Source organism: Eulemur rufifrons, chromosome 29, assembly GCF_041146395.1.
Source record: "Eulemur rufifrons isolate Redbay chromosome 29, OSU_ERuf_1, whole genome shotgun sequence".
NCBI classification, from domain to species: Eukaryota; Metazoa; Chordata; class Mammalia; order Primates; family Lemuridae; genus Eulemur; species Eulemur rufifrons.
Genome location: NC_091011.1, coordinates 87,237,459 through 87,262,153, shown reverse-complemented (window position 1 = coordinate 87,262,153; position 24,695 = coordinate 87,237,459). Strand labels below are relative to the sequence as shown.

Below are 24,695 nucleotides of genomic sequence, written 5' to 3'. Positions count from 1 at the left end.
GATGCTCTAGGGCCGTGAGAGGTGAGGGGCCACCAGGGTGGTGTGGGCGTGGCAGTTGGGGGAGAGTGGCCAATTCAAAAGGAGTAAGATTTGCTTTCATGGAATTTAAAATTTGACAACTGGCCCCTTAAATAAAGCAGTTTCGATGAAAAGCCACGTGTCAAAGGTTTAGGAAGGGACACAGGTCACTTATTAGGACTTCAGTGTCCAGATTAACACTGAAGCTTCATGTGGAAAAACTTAAGGATCATCTTTTTTTTTTACTGTGATAAAATATTTTTCACATGAAATTTTGCCATTTTAACCACTTTTAAGTGTACTGTTCAGTGGCATTAAGTACATTCACAACAGTGCGTCCATTACGGCTGTCCATTAAATAGTGACGCTTCATTCCCCATCCCCCAGCCCCCGGCAACCACTGTTCTTTCTGTCTCTGTGAGTTTTTTCCTAGATACTTCACATCGGTGGAATCACACAACATTTGTCCTTTTATGACTGGCTTATTTCACTTAGCATAATGTTCTCAAGGTCCATCCATGTTGTAGCATGTATAGAATTTCCTTCCTTTTAAAGCTGAATGGCATTGCATTGTAAGACTATACCACATTTTGTTTATCCATTCGTCTGTTGATGGAACATTTGTGTTGTTTTCATCTTTAGTGGCCATTCATGCAATGACCGTTGGCATCTTTATCATTCTTTTAATTGCTAAAGTGGAAATAACCAATTGCATTTGTGCTCTTGTTATATCTCCTTACTGTTTTGCTTTGTATATAGCACTAGTGTTATCTAAAATTGTTTAGTGGTTCATTTACTTCATAATTTTCTCTTTCCCCCACTAGAACCTAAGCTCCTTGAGGGACTCTGCTTGTTCATTGTTGGGTCCCAACTTCAGAACTGTGTCTGGCATACTTAATAAACATTTGCAAACCGGAGAAACTGAATAGTGAGGGAAGGGTGGAAGAGCAGAAAGGGTTTTCTTCCACAAGCCTAGTTCAGACTTGTGTACTCTTGTGCAGTCGGGAAGGGCATGGTTCCTATTGACATCATGCAATGGTTGGGACTATGTTCTGGAGGAGTAGCTGCTTTTCCCTTACTTTTCAAGAGAGCCTCTTTTGTACAAAGTTGTACAGAATCATTTTTGGTATGGAGACATCCTGCAGTGGGAATTTAGGGGTGATCTAGGAGAATATGCTGGAAGTGAGGAGACCTGGAATTAACCTGGCTTTGCCATTACATTAGCCACGTATCTTAAGATACATCATATCTGTCATTGTGACCCCTGATGTATCCTAGAGGTAACATTGTATGTTGTGTGTGTTTGCTTGCTCATGTTTCGTGTTATCAGAAGATTATAATCTGTAACCAGTCATCTGGAGCTGAAATATCAGGGCTTTCCAAGTTTTTCATAGAGGAAGACAAATGCAGTTCAGTAAATGAGTTGAGAAGGAATTATTGAAAGACCTTTCTTCCTTGTTTACAGCTGTGGACAGGGTGAGGAGGCCGTCTCCAGAGTCCCAGAGCAACAACCTGTGGGTCATTGTCGGTGTGGTCATCCCAGTGCTGGTGGTGACGGTGATCGTCATCATCCTCTACTGGAAACTCTGCCGCACGGACAAGCTGGACTTTCAGCCTGACACTGTGGCCAACATCCAGCAGCGTCAGAAGGTAAGGGGCAAGCCCCGCAGTGTTCCCCTGAGCAGTCTTGCGGGGCAGGGGTGGAATGAGTTTGGGCTGTTAAGGAAATCCTCTGGCTTTAATGGTGTTGTCCCTTTGCCTTCGTATCTGCCTCCTGAAACCCCGGTTCTTCTGTAGTAGTAAATATAGTCCAAGAACATGAAGCTGTGTAGAGGCTTAGATGTGATGTGAGCTCCAGGGTTCTCCTGTGATTTTATTTTTGGTCAGTTGGAAGATCACATCCATTCTGTGTATGAATTCTAATCTATTTTACCCCTGGATATTTTCAGAGAACAAGAGCCAAGGGAGGTTTCCTCAGATCTGTGGATCTCTTTCTTACGCAACTCCATTGGACAGCTCCTTTATTTTCTGTCCACCACACTGGAAGCCCACTTACCCCCCCAGTTAAGACCACTTCGTCATTAAAAACTAGCAACACTATGCCTTAAGCATTTTAACTTAAAGTAAATGAATGGACATTTATTTGCCAATCTTTTGATATATCCTGAGTCATCTTTTGTTTTGTTTTGAGTGTTGGTCTACTGAGCGGAATTGCATATGGTCTTTCTTGCAATAAACAACACCCATAATGTATCAGCTGCAGTTGCCAGTTTGGGTTGATTTAGGGAAGAGCAAAACCATCCGAGTGCAAAATTCTCCAGATCTTTTCAGTACCTCCCCTCCGCAGACTCTGCAGACTTTTTGAGTTAGTTCGCCTACACCTAATTTAACAGCAGATTTTTTTAGCAGCCCATCTTTCATGTGTCTTTCCAAAGCATTCAACTTAGTTTTTATAGAAACAGCCATTCTCTTTTCACACATGTGATTCAGCAGTTTCCATAATATTTGACTGTTACATCAGGTTTCAGAGCACAGAAACTGACTTTTGGTCAGCATCTAGCTCACCTGATCTGAGCAAAAACGTGCCAGAGGACCAGAGGGAACTCACTAGCTGCAGACGGCACAGGGTGAATGTCAGTGTGTTTACCAAGGGAGTGGACAGTGGTCGTCAGTCTACTGTGTTTATTAACATGTACCCTCTGTGGTTTTTACAAATTTAGAGAACTCACTCTGCTCTAAAAGTTTGATAAGAACAAGCAAGCAAAGGCAAAAGAACAAGGAGTAAAGGATTGCCCTGTTAACCTTTTGATTTTATTCTCATTGTCTCGGTATAAAAAATTCTGCATATTATAAATCTAGACCCGTTGAATGAAAAAAATAGGCAACATTTTAAAATTTATTTCACTTTTGTAAAAGTAAATGAAGATTATTTTTTCTTGTGAATTAACCAAGAAATGCAAAATCTTGATTACATTGCAAGCTTATAGCTATCAACTATATTAGAAGCATTTTATACATTAATATTATATGTTACCTGTCTTTATTAATTATTTACATAGTCTGCTAAGGTTGTTTTATAGTTGTCATACTAGTGAATGGCATGGAAAAAACCTGGAGAAAAGGGCTTGATATGTACTAAATGATTCATAGTGTGAATTTCATTGTAATAAGATCAACAATAGGTTTGGAAATGTTTTTGTTCTGATGAAAGAGTGTTGTTGCAGAGAAAGTCAACCAGTCTAGATGGTTATGTATTTACGTCTTTTACGGTCCATATTTCCTAACATAAACACCCCTTGTGGAAGTTCATCTATTATCTGTTACTTCAGTAAACTATCAAGGGACAGCATCTCTTGGGTTCAAAACAGGATATTCCCCAAGCTTTCTCCTTCTCTCACTTTTACTTCCGAAATATTTTCACGTCCCAGATGTTGCTGTAAATCAAATGGGTGGAGTTTCAAATAGAACTTCCAGCCTTTGGAGTTGCTCTCTTTCTTCCAGTGCTGTGAGGATCTGTGCACACATCTTTACAGCGTATTTACAGGAAAAGTCTTCTGCATGGAGGACTCCTCAAAAGAATAACTGTCTTCTGACGCTATTAGGAGGGCAGAACTTTGCCAGTGTTGCAGAAGCTTGGTCTTTTTGTGCTGACACAGTAAGCCACTGTATAGATCTTGTGTTTGTAATAAGAAAATGATGATCTTCATTTAGTTTAGAAACACATATCTCTACTTCCTAAGCGTTTCTTCTAAGGTTATGTGGCCATAGAGAAGGGCCTCCAGCCTCTTCCTCGGGGCAGTGTGCTGAAATGCCATCCTCCCTGTCACTGCAAGACTCTTTCTCCTGCGTGTGTGGCTCTCTATTTTCTCTCTCTCCATTCTGCTCACCCCACCCCCGATGTGCCTCACCACTACTCTCTGAAATCCTTTAGCAAATCCCAGAGCTGCAAACATCTGGAAACAATAAATCTGCTGACCTAAAATCCACACCCCCTCCCCCTTGTAACAAGAAGGAAACCTCTTCAGATTGTCTGGGAGTAGATTAATTTTGAAATATGATAAGAGGGAGAGGCCATTCTATCATGTTTTGAGGCAGGGACTTTTCTTATTTCCAATAATAAAGAAAAGAAAAAAGCCCACATATGTTCCTTTTCTGTGTATTCTCTCTAATCTGTAGTCCAAAGTCATCATTTGTTACTCTTACCTAAAACACTCCAGCTTGGATCCTCATCACTGTGAATGGCATTGGCTGGATGCTGCTGGCCCCAGGGAGCTTGTTTGTGCTGGTGGGGACAGTCCACATCTGGTTCTTGGCACAAAGTGGTGACTCTTGACTACCCTCGGCTGCTCCTAAGGACAGCACTGCAGGCAGCCAGGTGGACCTGCCTCAGACACTGGATGTCACCCACCAAACACCGAGCATTTGCCCAGAGCCAGGCAGGACCAGGCTAAGTTCCAAACACAGGTAGCATGTGGTCTCTGCCTTTGAGGGCTTTAGCAGGGGAGACGGAGACCCAGGAGGGTCAGAACATGCAGGAGTTGTGGGAGCACAGAGGAGGGACAGCACCCTGCTCTCTGTGGTGGAGCACCTCCACCTTCTGAGAGGAGCGGGGTTGGGGCTGAAGCTTCAAGGTGGAGGAGGTGAAGCCACAGGAGACAGGCCCAGCAGAGGGAATAGCGAGGAGCTCGGGAAGGCTGGGGCAGAGCTCGTAAGGAAGGGCACAGCTGAAAACCAGGCAGCAGAGAGCCGGGTCCTGGGAGGTTTTCAGGACGTAGAAGGGTTTGGAAATTATGCTGTAGGCTGTGGGCAGCCACTGAAGGGTTTTCAGCAGGGAGAGCCGCCTGGACATACTTCTGTTTGCAGTGGTCTCCTTGGCAGGCAGCGTGGACAGTGGATTGAAGAGAGGCTCGATGAGCACTTCTTCCTTCTCAGTCAAGTCCAGCTCTCAGGATCCCCTTGGCACCCAATGTGTGGATGGTTTCAGTTCACCCACAGCCGCTGACTGTGCCTCGTGTGGCCTGTGGGTGAGAGAAGTAGCCCCGCTGAGCTGCACTGAAGACAAACAGATGGCAAAACCTTTGCCCTGTCTTCACCTTCTAAATCGAAGCAGCATGGTGGTTACAGTGATTTTCCACAAATTACATCAATCAGATAATAAACGCTTACAATGGCACTTGTACATGATACCACATGTTTATTCAGACACTTTGGGGATCTGCTCTGTGTTTCTGTTGCCATCTTAACTGGTCCTTCCCAGGGGGTCAGGCTAACCTGAGTCCTGGGCCGTCGCTGTGTCTCCTGCCATGTGGGCCTTATTCTATCTACGGCCCACGAGTTAACATCCATCAGGCATCTCCCTCCTCACTTGGCCGACCTGCCCACCAGCCTCCCTGGCTTGTCGGCGTCGTATTCCAGTGGGGCACAGTGTGGCCTGTCCCTTCTATGATAGATTAAAGAAAGAAAGAACAAAAGAGCCATCCTTCTTCAGAAGTAACTCGGTCCCAATATGAATATTGAAGACTCTAATTCATCTTGGCTCTTCTGAAATACTGATGGAAGCCTACTCTGTATATGGGAGCTGGAGACAATACCAGCCAGACTGAACTCTAGATTTTATTTTAAAAGAAATGGAAAAACGAGGAAACGTGGTTGAGAAAACAGGGATGAAACAAAAGGAGTTAATTCCATAATTTGGGTGGGGGAAGAGCAATGTTTCCTTTAATTTTTTCCGTCTGTGTATAGCTGGCTTTTGTTTTGTGCATAAACACAGGTTAGTTGCCAAATTTCCATTGTTATAGGAGGTGATGACTCACCCAGCCAGTGAGACGTGCAAGGATCTAATGGATGTGTTTAATGATGTTAGTCAGAGTCAACAATAAGCCAAAAGGACTTGTATATTTCATTTGTGACATATACCCTTTCCTTGGCTCCTCATAAAATCCTGTAAGTTTGGTACTTCGACTGACCTTTTTGAAATTCATTCGGTCGTGAGATATTTATTGAGGGTCTACCATGTGTCACATCCTGTTGTTGACTTATAAAATATTGTGTCTAAATTCATATTTATAGCTATGTCTGATGCTTGAGGACTCTTAGCTATTTATATTAACTGCTTGATATTTTGTCAACCAACAGCAATAAGAATGCTGTCACTCTCATTTGTATGGTACTTTGGCATTTATGAAGCATTTTCACATGTGTATTATCATGTTTGCTTTTTACGTGAGGCCTGAGAGTTTGTCAGGGAAGGCATTTAGTGCCCAGACTTGGGCTGGGCAGACTGCACTGGAGTGGCAGTAATGCTTGTATTTTTACGTCATTCACTCTGGAGACCTTTGCTTAGAGGAGGCCATCTGTAGCTCCTTCTTCAATTTTGTTAAAGCAAACCACCTAACTTGTAAATGAGATTGTTGCCCAGTCATTAGAAGCGTTCACTTTCTTACTGGGAAATATACCAAAAAGGATTTTAGCAAGATTTCTTAAATGATGGTGGCGATGATTAAATGACTGTTGATTACGTCCATTAGTCTTTCACTTAGAGGCACTTTGTTTATGGAGCTGAAATGAGGTGCAGCTGGGGTCAAAGCAACCCCATACAATTGGAAATTGCTCATTTTAGGATTTTTATTGTCAACTGTGAATATTTGGTGTCCAATTTCAATTTTCTCTGCCCTCTTAAAAAACAGATGGGCGCTCGAGAATTATGTAGATGGATTAGTAATTTCATTGCAAGATGAAAATAATATTTATAATTATGTATTTCATAAATTAGGACAGCATATCAAAGTCTAAAAGAGAAGACTCTACCCTAATCATACAGGGCAGACTTTTTAAGGTTCAGGAGTTACCTCCTAACTGGCCTAATTTTTCCTCTGCATGTACATACATAGATGCTTTGCTTTTAGGAGTGCGGGTGAATCTTTGTGGAAATTTATATAACAAAAGAGGAAAAAATATTGGGCTTGTATGAATGGGGTTTACAAAAGGCACATTGATGATTGCTGATAAGTATGTTATTTTTGGTAGAACCCAAACATGGTGCTGTGTGGTTAATCTAAATCTAGTAAGTACTTGGGGATAACAAATAAACAAGCATAGAAGGGGTTACATGGGACAGTGAGCTAGAGACTTGCATTCAAGTGACCCAAACACAGACTTGCAGTATCCAGTAATCATTTGAAATAGGTTAATGAAAATATGCCGCAAGTCTGAGTAAACTCAAGAAAGTGCATAATATTAACTTAGCTCCGTTATTTTTCCTTTGATTTGAAGTTATAGTTTTGATCTTTCAGCAGTAAACATAGACATTTTACTCCTCTTTCCTTTTGATGCAAAATACGGTTTTAAGACCCAGACTGAGACCTGGTGAACAAGGGTGCCTGCCACGCCCTTTCACTCCTGAGAGCAGTGAACTGCCGGACTTCTTGGCACATTGGCATTTTCCAGCAAACCGTCGAACAGGTCTTGAACCTTCCACTTCTAAGACAGATAAGCACAGAGCCTTGTCACGAGCTTAGCCCCTGGATGGCGCGAGACGGTGCCTTCAGGATTTCTCACTGCCGAGCTCTTTGCTTTGTTCTCGGCGGACTTTCATGTGGGGCGAACTGTTCTCTGGTGGTTGGGAGATGGTCGAGGTGAGGCTGGCAAGTAAAAACATCACTGCCACTGCTGTCCCCTCCACAAAGTACCTGAATTCACATCATGCCAGCAGGGGCCGGATTATCATGTTTCTTGGCTACATTTCTCCCTTATTTCTTTAAGGGAGAAGAAAGGAAGCCACACGGCAAGTTTATTGTGCCTTGATTCAGGGGGTCTGCCAAGATCAGCGTTTTGAATTGTCTTTTTACTTGTTACTCTGGAGGTTTGTACACTTCTAGACAGAGCGCTGTGGGAAGCTGCTGCGTGGGTAAGAGGTGGGTCTCTCCCCTGTGGAGGGCAGCAGGACTGTTAGGAAGGGGAAGGTGGGAGGGGAGCCAGCAAGCTGCCTAGTCCGCAGGCGCACGCTCTGCTCCCAGGAAAATCTGTCGTAGGTAGGAGCATGTCCAGAGGTGCATCTGGCATTTGATCCCCTTAGAAGGGCTGCCCGCTCCTAGGGAAGTGTGTCTGCCCCCAGGGCTTCGAGTAGACCAGTTGAAGCTCACTCTGCTGGTCCACATCTGGGATGAGGAACTTACGCTGGGGGGATGGGGGAAGCCATGGAGCGGCAGGTTTGGGTTCATCGTTTGCAAAACAGTGTTGCCAAGCTCACAGACAGCCCGAGTGATGGGGTGGCCTGCTCCTGTAACGTGAGCTAACGTGAGCTCATTGATCAGAAAATATAGGCGCCTAGTCTTTGCCTTTTGTTTCTAAGCAACAGTTGGTAAACTGTATTTACGGTAAGTTTTGTCCCCCTCTGCTGGCGTAAATCTTTATTGCAGACTACTTTCCTTCTACCCATTGATCCTAGTTTTTTAATGCTAAAAAGCCCTGGGCCACAAACCTAAGCCACTGGTGTTGCCACTCACATGTGCATAAAGTTCTCACAAATATGACGAAACCTTTTGCTTCTGTGCGTAGTGTATCGTCGAAAATCACTTCTGTCTGTTTGGCCTTTGTCTTGTGCGGGGTAGGACTCTGTGGGTGTGGATACAGCCTGGCGGGGGCTTTGGTCTGCGTGCGGCGTTCCTGCCGAGGAAGCCTGGGGACGACTGCTTATGTGCAGTTTATTCTCCTGAACTCCGGAAGCTCCAGTTAAGGAAGCTGTCAATACCCACCTCTGGCACTTCTAGTGTCATCAAAAATGTCACAAAAAATGGTGCCATACTGTATGTCCACATTTCTGTGTACCTTCAAGTGTCTTTCCTGTCTTGCCACTGGCCTGGAAGCTGAGGCCTGCAGTCTGGCTGCAGGCTCACGGGGTCTCGGTCGTGGGTTTGCTGTTGGCTGCTGCTGTGTGTCCCCGGGGCGGGCTCCTGCATCCACCAGTGTGAGTGGGGGACTTTTCTTGAAGACCCTTTTCTCCTTCTGCTTTGTGCTTCCTTATGTCTACTGACCGCTCCTTTCTACAACTTCGTTTATTCCCTTGGCTTCTATTATACTGAGCTTTCCAAATTCTTCTGTTTCTTTGAAGTCTTATTCTATTTTCTTCCTCACTTTCTTTTCCTCTTCGTAGCTCCAGACTACTGGATGTTCTCTAGCACTACCCGTAGAACCTGTATTCTTCTTGAAAATGCCAGATCCCCTCCGTGTCACCTCTGTACAGACGGCTCTCAGAGTCACCTCTCAGCCTGAAAGTTCCTCCAGGCTCTGGTCCTCCAGCTCCAGCTACATCAAGCCACTGTCCTTTGAGGCCTTTCCTGTCATCTCAAACTCAGCGACTTTAAAATGAAACCTATCGTTTTATCTCCTCAAGTCATCATTCCTTCACGACTTACCCCTTTCCCTTAATGTCACTTCTGTTCAGGGGACCCTTCCTTAAATGTTCCACTAATCAGTGGCCTCGTTCTTTTCCTTTGCCTCTTGTGTTTGTTCAGCTTCTAGGTCTTTCTGCCTGATTTCTAGAGCTGTTTGTTCCTTCTCGTTTTCATTGCAAAGATTTTGGGCTCAGGTCTTTGTGATTTCATGCATGTGGTATTGCTAGACCCTATTACTGGTCTCTTGGTGTCCTGTCTCCTTGGATTTTAGAAATCTGCCTATTTAGAGATATATAGTGGTTTTCCAATTGACCAGAGGGCAAGCTCTAGAAGGTGGCATTTTTGGAGTGCTCTGTATTGAGGCTGGACTTCTCTCTCACGCTGCTACATTCTGACTCATCCAGTGCAGCTGCTGTGATCTCTTCCCAGGCCTCGAGTATTCTCTGGTCCCTGACACGATCCCACGCTCTCTGTAGCCTCCTCTTTCTATTTCCAAGTCCTGTCTGTCCTTAAGCCCTAGCTCAAGTCCCCATTTCCCTGTAAAGAATATCTCACCCCTGCTGCTGTCTCTGGACTTGCATGGCTACTGTGTATGCTGCTGTGACAAAGGGTCAGGTGTTGTCTCGGAATGTCTTTTGTATTATGTCTGGCTGTTTAATCCTTGTACTCTTGTTGAGTCTTTCACAAGTGTCTGTCTTCTCGCCAAACTCTAGGGATAAGCAGAACCTTGCACACAGTCGACGTTTTAGAGCTGCTTGTTGACTTGAACTGGTGGAATTGCCAGTATAATCTTGGGTCAGATGATGGGCTCCTCTTGTCACCCTCAGATTTTGGATTAATGATCTCGTGTGTGTGTGTGTGTGTGTGTGTGTGTGTGTGTGTGTTTTAGCTGCAGATCCCCAGCGTGAAGGGCTTCGATTTTGCTAAGCAGCACCTGGGTCAGCACAATAAAGACGACATACTGATTATTCATGAGCCAGCGCCACTGCCAGGACCTGTGAAGGACCACACCACGCCCTCTGAAAACGGAGACGTGCCAAGCCCCAAGGCAAAGATCCCCTCCAAGAACATCCGTCACAGAGGAAGGTGATGATCGGGCTTTCTGTGTCCTCTATCGCAGAGCATGTTTCTGTTTTCAGCCTCGGAGACTGATGACTTTCCCAAAGTTGCACACTAACCCGCTCTAACGGGCTGCTGAGGAAGGCCGTATGATTTTTTTCCCCCCAAAGTGTTTAAGATCACGAATCACTGTGATGGGTTGGTGGTCCCCTCAGACTTGATTAGGGGTCAGCCAGCTCGAGGGTACATATCCTGGGGGGAGCGTGCCGGGCCCTGTGGAGACGATGTCGGAAGCGGTGTAGAAGGAGTGCATGGCGCTCGGCGCACGCTCAGCCAGCATGGGACTCTGCCCTCGCCTGTGATGCCAGTGGTGGGCTGAGACTTCAGGGCTTTTTCTGCAGATGACCTTCATCGAGTCCTCCTGCTGCCCACGTTGTCACCTGTGCTGGCATATTGCAGGGACTCTTCACCGCCTCCTCCCTGCCTAGCTCCCCGGTGCCAATTTATTTCCATTCCTCTATCAAAGTGAAGCACGCGGAGAATTGCTTATTAGTTCTCCAAGCTGCCCAGAAGTCCCTCATCACCCTCTGATCCCAGGAGAAGGGCTGCGGCTGTGTTAAAGAGGACACAGTTCAGAAGCAGGTTCTGTTAAGTCGACTTTAGATCAAGGTGCCATCGGGCTGTGGCTACTGGGCCTCACGTCGTCAGCCTGCCTTTGAGCTTTGGAACTCTAAATCCTGATTTTTCTGCTAAGAGCAAAAAAGTGTGTGATCATAACAATATTTGAAACGACGTCATGGTTTCTATCTTAATCAGAAAACCTACCTCAGGGGTTCCAGCCTCGTTTTAAGAATTTAATGGATGTTAGAGCACGGTCTTTACGAAAGAAAATGAGTTATGTAGAGAGATGCTATTTGCTTAATTATCTTGCAGGCTAAGAATAAATTGAATCATTAAAGATTATTTAATACCCTAGTAAAATTTTATGAAGTACTTTTTCTCTCGCCTGGTGGTCTCATCGTAAGTTTAGTTATGACATTTCAGTGGGCTGCGTGGTAAATATACAATGTTTTAGCATCGCTTGGGGGCACCAGGATGTCTTGGTGCTTCACATTGCCATTGAAGCCAGGGAGCCTCAGGAGACAGGGTGCTAACTGATTACGGATTTTCCCTAGCCTGGTGCAAGCTGGGTGCTGTGATACCCTTGCTTTTAATATGTAGAATCAAATCTCAGTAGTGGTCATTGCCTAAGTGTTGTAAGTGAAGGTGCCTTTCAAAGATCTGGAGTTATCTGTAGTGACTGCAAAACTACTCTCGCCTCTCAGGGATTCTGCAGACCCAGTTAACCCTGAGCCAGGCCTAAAGCCCAGTCCTCTTTGATCCAACTCATGCCAGACCCAGATTGTCGGTCTGGAAATGACCAGGGGCTGGGCCTCGGGTCCTGGTAGCTGCGGGACCGTCCTCCAGTCTGGCAGTTGGTTTTCCAGCATTTGTTGGAATGCAGCCTGGCGAGCCACTTAGTGAGCCGTGCTAGTTCATCTTCAGGAGGCAACTATGTGGTATTAACGTGATCCCTGAAGATGCTGTAGCATGAAATAAATTTTTGGACTGTTTAATTTCTACTGGTTTTGCCCAGAAGCCTGACTTTTATATCCGGGTAAATGTGACCTTTTTCTTTTCGTTCTTCCTTGTTTCCAACGTTTGCAATTTATTTTGTGTCTGCAGAGTTTCTCCCTCAGATGCTGACTCGACCGTCAGCGAAGAGTCCAGCGAGAGAGACGTGGGAGACAAGACGCCGGGAGCGGCCAGCGACGGCAAGTTCCGCAGAGCCCCGCAGAGCGGTCTGTGACTCTGCTCGTTCTCCACCTTGAACGTAGTCACTGTGGGATTCCAGCAGGCTAGGGTTTTACCCCGCTTCAAACGCTAAAAGTAAAACTTTAAAAAAGAAACCTGCGCAATGAAATATTCATCATTTGTATGGTGAATTTCTCAACATCGTTTGTCACCATCTGACATTGTATTGGTGTCTACCTTGAGGCAAGGGACTGGTACCAGAGCTTAGGGACTCACCGAATATGTTTTAAGGTTAATAACCTCACTTCATTCTTCATTTTTAGAGTCTCGACCAATTTTCCTGCCCAAAGGTCAAGGAGGAATCGCAGTGAAGCCAAAGTCTCAAAAACTGCCCCAGGATCCAGTGACTTTCTTAGGAACCAGTTCAGGGACTCCACAGCCTTCACTGTTAGAAATTTATTTATTTTTTGCAGGTCTAGGCCCATTGTGTTTAGTCCTATTCCTAGATCTTTCTTCTGGAAGGTAGTTTAGTGTGATCAGATGGTTTAGCATATTTGCACTGGGGGTCACATGTAGCTTCGTAGCCAGGTAGGAAATGAACCTGGCTGCCCTTCTAAAGAGTACGACCGTGAGACCGATGCCCTATAATAAAACTATGCCCTCGGGTCTAAAAAGACCTGGGAATTTTTTTTTTTTGCATGCTGGCAAGGTCCCTTGGTTTTAGTTTAGTAGATTCTATTAAATAAATGCGCTAGTATGGCTGTTGTATTTGTGGGAGCTTTGTTATATTTTAGGACTGTGTTTCAGTAATGCAGAGATAATTCGGAAGCGTCAGGATATTATTTTTAATAGTAATTTTTATACTTACATTTTTTATCATAAATTTCTCTGTATGAAAATGTAGCACAGAGTAAACTGTGTTCTATAAATGAGCAGATTCTGGACAGAAGCCCAAGGTCCTCTTCTGTCATTGACATACTTGTGGCCTGGCAAGTCCCTGAGCCTTCAAGGCTCCCGTGGGACTAAACTACCTCATCCTTGAGATTCCTTCCAGCTCCTTCCAGTTGGTTCTTTTATAATGTTAAGAAGGTATCCCCCTAGAATAAAGGAAGTGTTTTTTTCTTTGGATCCTGTTCACAGAATCTTAAAAATTATTTAACACCATGGTAACAGGTGCACTATTTCAGATAGAAAGGACTAAAATCTGGTTTTGGTCCTGGGAAAGAAATATTTGAAAAAGAAAAAAGAGCTCTAGATTTTCTCAATTTCTGTTCATTGCTTATCTGAGAAAACCTTGCTTTTAGTGCCTTCATTTAACTCCTTCTGATAGTATTACAACCAGTATATTGTACAAGAATAACAAAAATCAAATACCACTCTCAACGTATGTTCAGAATTCGGGTAGTAAGCCTTTCAGCTCTGGGACTGAGAGTGGACTGTGGATCAGATTCAAGGATCCAAGTGGATCAGATGTTTCTGTGAATACTAGAAGCTCAGGTGCTGCTATTATAATTTGATAAGACACCAGAATCTGTGTATTATTTTCATGTTTTAGGAAGATAGTTTTCCCACTACAGATATCAATTCACTTTTAAAACTTTGTTTACTTCTTAAAAGGTGCCATAAGATAGCTTTAATGCTGCCATAAGGTATTTTATTGTTTGCATAGAACTTAAATACCCTATAAAAAGATTCTGAGTTTTTATCATAGCTTTTGATTTATTTTATAATTCACATAATAATCCTTCCTTTCTTGCAAGTTATGTATAATGAAGTGACTTGCATAATGGAGATAGGAAGTGGCTTGAGAACCTTCCTCCATGGTGCCCTGGGACCAGTGTGCCCTCTCACTGCCGCAGATAGCACAGCCACCAGCTCTATTTGGGCTCCTTGGCAGGCTCTTTTTCTTTTTTTTTTGAGCCCAAGTCTTACTCTGTTATCCAGACTGGAATGTGGTGGCAAGATCCTAGCTCACTGCAGCCTCGAACTCCTGGTCTCAAGCAATCCTCCTGCCTCAGCCTCCCAAGTAGCTAGGACTGCAGGCACGAGCCACCATGCTGGCCTTGGCAAGGCTTTTGACAGCCATCCCAAGTCATCTGGCATTTTAAAGACCCACCTTGCAATAGAAAGCTGAGTAAAGATCATTGTTTCCATTTGGGTAAATTCAAAGTTGTGCTTTATTCTTTTCCCAGCTGACTGTTTTTTAGAAGGTGACTAGATGGTGATGCATGACCCTACAACCATCCGTGGACCCTTATGAGATTATTCATTCAAATATCACTGTGTTCACTGTTATTGCAGCTTTAAAATAAGTCACATCATTATAACTGGTTACCCTTACTGAAGATGTGATGGGAGAGATGAGATAGGAGGTGACGGTATTGCCGTGCTACCATTGCTGTGTCCATGTACAAATTACAGAGGAGCTCTCTCTACTCCTTATCAATATGTCAAGTGTTCTTTTTTGTGGTGAGAAATGCCAAATAGTTAAGGAGTGTAAAATACAGAGTATTTTTATACTTTTTAAGTAGTTAGAACTTCATTAATTTGAAATTCACAATTCCAGATTCTAGAAATTCATGTGGACAGTAAGGTGACATTTACTTTTGCACATGCTAAAGAATTTGCACAGCAAATTAATAGTTTTAATGAGTTTGACTCCATATAATTACAAAGTTTTTAAGGTAATTTTGGAGTTCCCATTTATAAAATGAGTAAGATCATAAAGTATAATTCTTGTCTTTTCATTAAGGTATTCGGTGTTTATTGCCTTAGTCGACCTTTATGTCTTCCAGGTGGTCATTAAATATGAAATGTCTGATTTCAAATTAAAAGTGTATTTTATTTTGTTTCAAACAAGAAGCAGTACAGTTAATCAAAGTATGCACCTAAACTGTTGACACAGTTTTGCCATCTTAATGGTAGCTTGTCCATGCCAGAAGCAAAGAAACCTGGAGAGTGAGTGGCAATGAAATTGAGAAAGGTGTTTTTTCACAGCTTTTTGAGAATTGAGTATTTTTCTTTGCAAGAAGTGGTCCAAAGCCTGGAAGAAGTGGTCGTCAGTTGGTGCAAGGTCTGGTGAATACAGTGGATGACAGGGAGTTTCCAAGTCCAGCCTTTGTAGTTTGAGCAGCTTTGTTTGTGTGACATGTGGTCAAATGTTGTTTTGCAAGAGGATTGGCCTGTCTCTATTGACCGATCTTGGCTGCTAATCGCAAGAATCCTCATCATTTTGTCCAATTAGTTGTCAGTAGACATCCGCTGTAATCGATTGACTAGGTTTCATGAAACTAGTGGATAATACCAGTGCTGGACCACCAAAGAGACACCATTAGCTTTTTTTTGATGAATATTCAGTTTTGGATTGTGTTTTGGTACTTCATCTTTATCCAGCCATTGTGCTGAATGCTTGCAATTGTCAAAAAGACTCCATTTTTCATCACACTTAACAATTTGGTGTAGAAATGGTTTGCCTTTATGTCATGACAATAAAGAAAGGAAAACTTCAAGATGATTTCTCTTCTGATGCTTGTGTGATTCACGTGGAACCCATCTATCCAACTTCTTTACCTTGCCGATTTGTTTCAAATGGTCTAATATTGTTGGAATAGTAATGTCAAACCTTGCTGCTAATTCATGAGTAGGTTGAGATGAATTCACTTCCGCTATAGCTTTCAGTTCATCATTATCCACCTGGGTCTCAGGTTGCCCACGTGGCTCATTTTCAAGATTAAACTCACCAGAATGGAACTTCTCAAAATATCAACATACTGTGCGTTCATTAGCCACATCCTTCCCAAACACTATTTCGAGCTGTCTGCGCTGCATTAGTTCCACGCTGAAACTCCTATTTGAAAATAATGCAAATTTTTGACTTATCCATGATTCACAAAAATTGTTCTAAAAAAAATTTGAAAGATAATCACAAGCCAAAATGTGCATTTGAAAGACTAAGGATGTACCTTCACAATAAACATAAAACAAGAAGTGTCAAAGTGAAATGTCAGAAATATCAGCTGTCAAACTTAGTACTTAAGGAAATCGGACATGTCATATTTAATAACCTAAAGATTCCCAGGGCCTCTTCAAAGTCAACTTGCATAAACTTAGTTGCGGTCACTGTAGTCATTGAATCATCCATTCAGCAAGTGCTTACTAAGTGCCTGTGATGTGTTAGGTGCTGGGGATACAATGACGATGAGATAAATGTGATTGCTGCCTCACAGGATAGTCATGTGGTCCATGCATTAGTAAAGATGCAACTATATTCGCCTGTAGATAATGAAATGGCATTTCTTTAAAAATGTTTTGTTGCTTCAGCATTTCAGTAATTCAAACTGACTTTTCTTCTGTCATTCTGCTTTGCTGATATTGTCCTATCCTATATAGTATAATTTCTTTCTTTTTTTTTTGCTTAAGGAGCAGAAATTTATTTTTTTCTTTCTTAAGTTTTTATTTGAATCAGTAGGTAAAAATTGCATATATTTATGGTATATAAAGTGATGTGTTTTTGCTTTTATTATTTTTAATTGACACATAATTGTACATATTTATTTCAATACATGCGTACAATGTGTAATGTTCAAATCAGAGTAATTAGCGTATCCATCACCTCAAATATTTATCATTTCTTTGTGTTGGGAACATTTAAAATCTGCACTTCTAACTATTTGAAAATATACAACAAATTGTTGTTAATTATCGTTACCCTATAGTGCTATGGAACGTGAGAACTTACTCCTCCTCTCTAGCTATGCCTTTGTATCTGTTAACCAACCTTTGGCTATTGCCGCTTCTCTCCTGCCCTCCCCCTCCTCTAGTAAGCACTATTCTACTGTCTGTTTCTGTAAGATGCCCTTTTCTTAGCTTTCACATATGGGTGAGAACATGCAATATTTATCTTTATGTGCCTGGCTTATTTTATTTAACTTAATGTCCTTCAAGCTCATCCCTATTGCTGCAAATGATAGGATTTCATTCTTTTTTAATGGCGAAATAGTGATGTTTTAATAAATGAATACATTGTGGAATGGCTAAATCAAGCTATTTAACGTATGAGGTCCGTCCAGAAAGTATCCAGCCACGTAATAGGAAAAATAGAGACATGTATTGAAGACAATACAAGAAACATTGTACATAGGACAAGAACGCCTCAGTCCCCTTCAAAGTAGGCACCTCGTGACCTCGCACAGTTCTCCCTGCGTCTCTTACCCTAACCCGTATACACATTCAGCATTCTCAGGTGTTCTGCTTGTTGCAGGCCTTCCAGAATGTGGATCACTTTCAAGAGATTCTTGACCATCTTTGAAGCGTTTGTGTCACCCTTTTATTTGTGCTACACTCATTGAATCGTCCCCGAAAGCCTTCTGAATCATCCGAATAGTTTCACGGAGAAATGTTCAAGCTTAACACAAAATTTGATGCAGATTCGTTTCCCTGCTCGTTCAGTCGTTTTGAATGCGACGGCCACACAGTACACATGCTCACTCAACGGCCTCTAGTGCCCCAGTGACTAGGCATTGTTCATGTGTGCACATCCCAGCCCACCCTCCTTGGCTGCCAGGTTACTTCAATGTCGCGCTAACCGTTCTTGTTATATTAACAATGGCTGGCTACTTTCCAGACAGACTTGTGTGCATTACTTCACATACTTTTTTTTTTTTTTTTTTTTTTGTGGCGACAACACTGCAAATCTCTCTTAGCTATTTTCAAATACAGAGTATATTGTTACCAATTGTGGTTACCATGATGTACAGTAGATCTCTTGACTACATAGTGCAATTTCTTGTCATTACTTTTTAAAAATAATATTTGAAGAGAAAGGAGTTTTGATCCAAAGTCCCTACTTGCCTTCAGGCCAGATTCCCACAGCATCAATCTGTATGTGTCCATTGTGCTTTCCATTGGTCATTATTATCTGTGTAGTTTAAAAAAAAATTGTGCAATGCGTAGCAACCAACAACAACAAAAAAATGTGTTACAAATTAAAAAAAAAAAAACCCTCTTTTCAGCCATTTCAAAGGGCTGGGCTCTAGGCAGTATGGAAGCCTGAAGCTTTTCGGTACTTCTTACCTTCCCCTCCTCCACTTAGCCCCTTAGAGGCCTAAGGCTTGTGCATCCCCTGCTTCTCCTATTGCAATTGGTGACCAATGAAGCAAGGATCTGTGACCGCAGCGGGTAGAGTGTGGGCTAGGAGTGTGGACAGGAGCCCAGGCACAGGCTGCTGCTCTGGTGGTACCCGGGCAGGGCTGACAGCACAGTGTGGAGGGGCCTTTTCTCCTCTGCCACCTTGTCTCCCAGCAACTCAGAGTTCTCTGCCACCCTGGAGGAAAAGTGATCTCCCCTTTAGGAATCAGTAGCTTAATGGGCCACCCTTTGTGACATTTGCTGTGACTGTATAAGTTTGGTTAACAAGGCTAGCCTGTCTGGCGAGACTAATGATCTCCTTTTAGGCATTATGCCTGCAACTTGAGTAGCTGCCACCAGATGAGTGGTGGTGCCTGGCTGGGCTTGCATTGCACAGTTGGGCAGGCTCCTTCTAGGCCTGGGCAGGGAAAGAAAGCCTGAGAATAGCTGGAACCCAGACAGCTGTGCCTCCTTGCTAAGAGAGACGTCAGTCATTCAGTCATAAAAATAATTTCTAATGGCTTGGGCTAACAAAGGAATATAATTAAAATTGAGAGAACATGCAAAGACTTACACACCACTGATGTGCATTCCTTATATGAACTATCAACTACTGTTGCTTACTGCTTTGCTCAACTCTGTCTTTTTTACACTGAGGAGAAACCTCTACGTTTTTATTTATGCTTTTGTTTAAAAACAGCTTCTGCATGCTCTTACTCCTTCTGTTGGCCTGCTGGTCGTTTATTTTAAAGCAGCATCCAGGTGACTGTGGCTCATTAGAGGGAGGGAGGGCATCAATTGATCTTCTTAGTATGACTAACTGGTTCTTCCCATCTGCTCAGCCTCTCTCTCTCTCTCTCTTTCTTCCTCCTTAAAATTAAAGTTTATTGGGATTATTTTTACTATAAAATAATATTCAGAGAAAATCCCATTACAGAAAATATAAGACATAGGAGAAGAGCACCTATTATACCAAGATTCAGTCTTTCTTGACATTCTTATTTCTTTTCTGTTCTTTTTCTACAGGTCTGATTAGTTTTTTCTAAAAAACGTATCCTGGTAAAATATACATAACATAATATTTACCCTTTTAACCATTTTTACATGTATTCTTCATTTCTTTTTAAAGTGGGAACTAATTCCCTGCAGGCAACACCTTTTTCTTCTTATGTGTCTTCAACTTTGTTTTCTTTTCCATGTCAGAACAGAAAAGCCAGAAGTGGTCATTGTTAACTAGTACATATGCCTGTGTGTCCTCAGTCCCCTTGTCTTTTGTTTTCTCAATAGTATCTCATTGCCTTGGCAACAAGTTTATATCATTCCAGTGAGCCTCCCTCACAGATGATAGTGGAAGTTCTGAGCTGCCGTAAATGTTTTTTCTAAAAGTTCTGTGAATTGTGTGTTGACTCCCGAGCGAGTTCAGGCTCCTCACGTCCTTTACCTTTTCTTACGGAAGGTTCTGAACCATATTAAGGCAAAACAGTACAGTTTTTGAAACAGAGTGACATAATGATTTCCTCACATCTTTTCTAAAGGTATTTGTAATTTTGAATAAAGCTGGAGGAGACAATATTTAACCCAGACCATTTAAGCTCAAATAGTGAAATTTCAAGTACTCTGCCGCTGGAATAGAGATGTATTTTTGGTCAGGGGCTGATCAAGGATTCCTTAAGGAATAATCCATAATTTGGATTATTTGCTGTTTCTTTAAGATGACTTTATATGTTTATTTTTGGCTTTTCCTTCTGCTGCAGGGCCACCACTCCCCAGCTCAGGGAACGAGCAGCATTCCTCGGCCTCCATCTTCGAGCACGTGGACAGGATTTCCCGCCCCCCGGAGGCCAGTCGGCGGGTGCCCAGCAAGATCCAGCTGATCGCCATGCAGCCCATCCCAGCACCCCCGCTCCAGCGGCCCCTGCCGGCCGACCGCGTGGCAGAAACCAACAAAATCAACAAAGAGGTATTTGTTTTTATTAAAAAGTATGTGCTCGGATCGCTTAAGCTCAGGAGTTCGAGACCAGCCTGAGCAAGAGCAAGACCCCATCTCTACTAAAAATAGAAAGAAATTATATAGACAGCTAAAAATATATATAGAAAAAAATTAGCCGGACATGGTGGCACATGCCTGTAGTCGCAGCTACTCGGGAGGCTGAGACAAGAGGATCCCTTGAGCTCAGGAGTTTGAGGTTGCTGTGAGCTAGGCTGACGCCACGGCACTCACTCTAGCCTGGGCAACAAAGCGAGACTCTGTCTCAAAAAAAAAAAAAAAAAAAAGTATGTCATTAAAAATACATTCTGATTTGGTCAGTGCTTGGAAATGAGTGAAACGTACAATGTCTATGGATCACTAAAGATATGAGCTACTGTCAAGGATTCTTAATTTAAAACATCACATTTTGTTTTAGATCGGGTGCTATCCAAGGACACTGTTTGACACGTAGGCAGACGTACAGAGAAGAGTTAACATGGCAAACCTGAAGCAGCTCCCCTTAGAAAGTCCCACTTTGGTCCTTCTTCTGATCCTCCTCATTATTTAAGACCTAGTTCAAGTCCCATGTGGCTGGTGGTGACGTGTCTCCATTTTTGTGGGTGCCACCCTGGGGATGGGGTGGGGGATCTCGTGTGAGGCGCTAGTGTTGCTAACACCAGGCGATTATCAGTAAGTGGGTGTTCTGCTGTAGGGCGCACGCGGCGTCTTTGCACCCATCAGTCTTATTTAGAAATCTCTTAAGGAGTGATACTGGATATGGAAAATATTTATTCTCAGGGCATATTATATCTAGTTACCAGACATATGTGTCTTCAAAATCGTCACTGGCCAATTTCCAAGGTTTGAGTGATTTTTTTCCCCCTGACGGTGAAAATACTTCCTCCAGTGCACCACGCAGTGTTGGGAATAAAGCTGGTTGGGGTGGCAGGGTCCCTGCCCCTGCAGGGCTGCGCCTGTGCTCACGTCACCTACGTGGAGCCTACAGACCGCAGGTCAAGGGTGGGGCACAGGAATGTCGCAGCAAGGCGTTCCTAAGGGGCTTTGCGTGCCTGTGTCTCAGAATCCCCCACCCCTGAGGCCATCCGCGGCTGTCGTTCCTCCCCGTCGCCCTTCCTCAGATCCAGACGGCGCTGCGGCACAAGTCCGAGATCGAGCACCATCGCAACAAGATCCGGCTGCGCGCCAAGCGCCGCGGGCACTACGAGTTCCCGGTCGTGGACGACCTGTCCTCGGGTGACACCAAGGAGCGACACCGGGTGTACCGCAGGGCGCAGATGCAGATTGACAAGATCCTGGACCCCACGGCCAGCGTCCCCTCGGTGTTCATAGAGCCCAGGAAGAGGTGGGCAGGGGTCCTGCGCCGGACAGCTGGGGGTGGGCGCACAGTTGCCACAAGGAGCAGAACGGGGGCCACTCTCTGCTGTCGTAGGGCCTGGGACAAAAGGGCCTCGTCCATTTTCACGTGAAAGTCTGTGAAAACGAGTTGGAGAGGCGCAGAAAGGCTGTGCAGGCTCCTAGGAGGACTTCAATCCTGCCCCGAGGTGTAGAAGGCCCCTGCTTTGTTCTGTCCTCTGCACCCACTTGCCTCGCAACATGTTCTCTGGGTTTAAGCTGTCTCTTCGCATGTAGCGTGTCTACACTGTACTCGTGCTTTCCTTCTCAAAGCAGCTCCTTCTGTAGCTTCCTGGGCTCTTCCCGCCACCTGTTCTTTCACTTCTGTGTTTCCTCTCCTGGGGAGTCACCGCGGGGTGGGGGTGGACTCATTTGTTTTCTCACAGTCCTCAGCAAGGTCTGGGGTCTTACCTTCCCCCACCCGGCCTCCCAGGCTCCTGCCCCAGGGCGCAGATGCATTTTTTAAAACACTTCTCTCCTTATGGCCTTCTCTGCTCACATCCTGAGATGGCGTTTGTTGCCTGCCACGTGGAACCTGTGCTCCTGTCTCAGGCAGGGCCTGCCCTCCATCCCAGCCGTTTTCCACTGTCTGCCACAGAGACAGTACCGCCACCCAGGAGGGGGGCACCTCCTCGTTCCCCAGATGGTCACCTGCCTCCCCTTTCCTGCCGCGTGCTGGTGCCTGCCCCTCCCATCTTCCTCCCACAGCTCCCGGGCTGCGGGGCCCACTCACCCGTCAGACCCAGTTTAGGCCCAGTGGAGCCACCCTGGCGTTGCTGGCTCACGTCGACCCCTTTGCTTTCTGGACATCCAAATATAACTGAATGATGTCATGGCTACGGATTGCCTGGTATTGTTCTCTGTTGTTCCATGTGTGCTGATGAGTCTGTTTGGGTAGGCTCTGAGCTTCCTTAGAGCAGAAACCGTGTCTTGCATGTTTGTCTCTTATGAGGCGTTAGCACAGTGGCCAGCACGTTGTGGGTACTAGAAAACACTTAGCGCTTACTTGATAAGCCAGTGGCAAGAGAGTTATTTCTTATGAAGATAATTTCTTTTTTTCCTGGCAGTTCACGGATAAAGCGGTCGCCTAAGCCTCGCCGGAAACATCAGGTCAACGGCTGTCCTGCTGATGCCGAGAAGGACAGACTCATCACCACAGACAGTGATGGCACTTACAAAAGGCCCCCTGGTGTCCACAACTCTGCCTACATTGGGTGCCCAGTGCGTAACGCTGACTTCCGCTTCTGGACTCAGGGAGGGGTGGCTCTTAGGAAAATGTGTTGATGGGGGAGGAGAAAGCACGGTGGTAGCTGCTGCCCCGTGTGGTGGCTGATGCCCAGTGGCTGACGCGCCACGGCCAGCTGGGTCGTGAAGCGTGGGGGCCGAGAGTGACCACTCCTTTTGAGGGGAGACTTGAGTCATATCAACCAGGAGGCTGCTGAGTGATACGTCTGGAAACATACTCCATGTTTCTCCTTTCTGTATGTAAGCTTCTCTCAGGCTTCAGAACGGGAACTTCTTGAGGTTAATTGGAAAAGAGAGAGAGAGAGAGAGAGAGAGGAATGTCCAGCATGTTTTTTCCTTCCCCCAGTCCGAGGGTTGTTTGGGTTTCTTGATGATAGGAGGGATATTCAGGGTATTGTTCCCTCCTCCTGCCACCAGAGTGCTAAGAAGATAGTGTATTTGCATAGCATGTGTGTGTGTGTGTGTGTGTGTGTGTATTTATTTTTATTTTTGTGGGACAAAGAGCTTAATGGAAATTAAGAAATAAAGAATGAATCATTTTTTTTTTTTCAAACTGAAAGGGGCACAGACGGCGTTTCTTAAAGTGTTAAAGGCAGACATTGATAGCATTAAGACACAAATACACAGACCCCATTGAAGAGGGAAGAAGAGCCAGCCTCACCAAGGGGCTGTGAGGGACACAGACACAAAGACACCCCACGGTGGAGCGGGACAGCCAGTGCGCTCCTCAAGCCCTGTGCCATTGGAGTGACCGTGCCTTGTTGCACGAGGCCCCTTCCTCTTTCTGGAGGCGAACTCACAGGGCCAGCCTTGTTCAGAATTTAGCAAAGGCATATCCTTGGAGATGGGATTTGTGATTTACGTGATCACTTTAGGTGAAGCTTCTGCAGCCAGCCATTTCTCACCATTTCTAACTTGAGGTTTATATTTTTCTCCTAAATTACACAAATAACTAACACTGAAAGACACTAAATACAATTAAAACAAATGTGCCAAAGATCCACTGACATGAGGCCTAAATGTAACTCAATCATCATCATCTGAAAGAACCAGACTTCTCTTGGGACCTTCCTGTATTTCTAGTGTGCCAAAGACTGACTGTGACCCTCATAACCTGCTCATGAGGACCGGTGTGATTCCAGAGAGTTGGAAAGTCTGTAGTTTCCAACTGTTCTCAGTAGAACAGACGGAGTAGTTTCTATTACTTCAAGCTCCTCAGATGAGCAGCCAGATCGCTGGCAGTTCTCGCAGTCGATGGTGCTCTTGTGCCACCCTTGGGTTTTTGGAAAGGTGTTTGGACTTGGTTTGATCTGGGGAGGGGTGTCCCCTTGGCACCCCCAGGTAGTCACCTGGAGCTTTTGTCTGTCCGGAGCAGGGACTTCCTGTGGTGTGGAGCTAAGGAATGGAAGGAAGGACAGAGTCCCCTCTCTCTTTCCTGCCCTGGCCAGCCTGGGCTCACGCTCTCAGGAAAATCTCCAGGGAGCCTTCTCAGTCCCTGTCTTCTTTCCTAACTGAGTTCCTGCGTGCAGTGCCACTGGGTTTTGTGTGGGGAATAACCTGTGTCGATGACCCTAACTTGGGCTTTTCTTATGGTGGCTCACACCATCTGTTTTTTCTTCCTTCTTTGCTTGGCAGAAAGTGCAGAGGTTCCTCCTCCATTGGGTAAAAAGAAGCCTTTT

At 44.4% G+C, this 24,695-nt stretch overlaps 1 protein-coding gene across 1 annotated transcript in view; it reads left to right on the top strand.

Annotated features, from left to right (window-relative positions):
• KIAA1549 (KIAA1549 ortholog) overlaps positions 1-24,695 on the top strand; it is a 120,210-nt gene that overhangs the window by 70,846 nt on the left and 24,669 nt on the right. Inside the window, 6 exon segments of the mRNA XM_069461669.1 lie at positions 1,484-1,668; positions 10,300-10,496; positions 12,195-12,310; positions 20,144-20,349; positions 21,498-21,721; positions 22,839-22,992. Coding sequence (XP_069317770.1) covers positions 1,484-1,668; positions 10,300-10,496; positions 12,195-12,310; positions 20,144-20,349; positions 21,498-21,721; positions 22,839-22,992 — 1,082 coding nt within the window.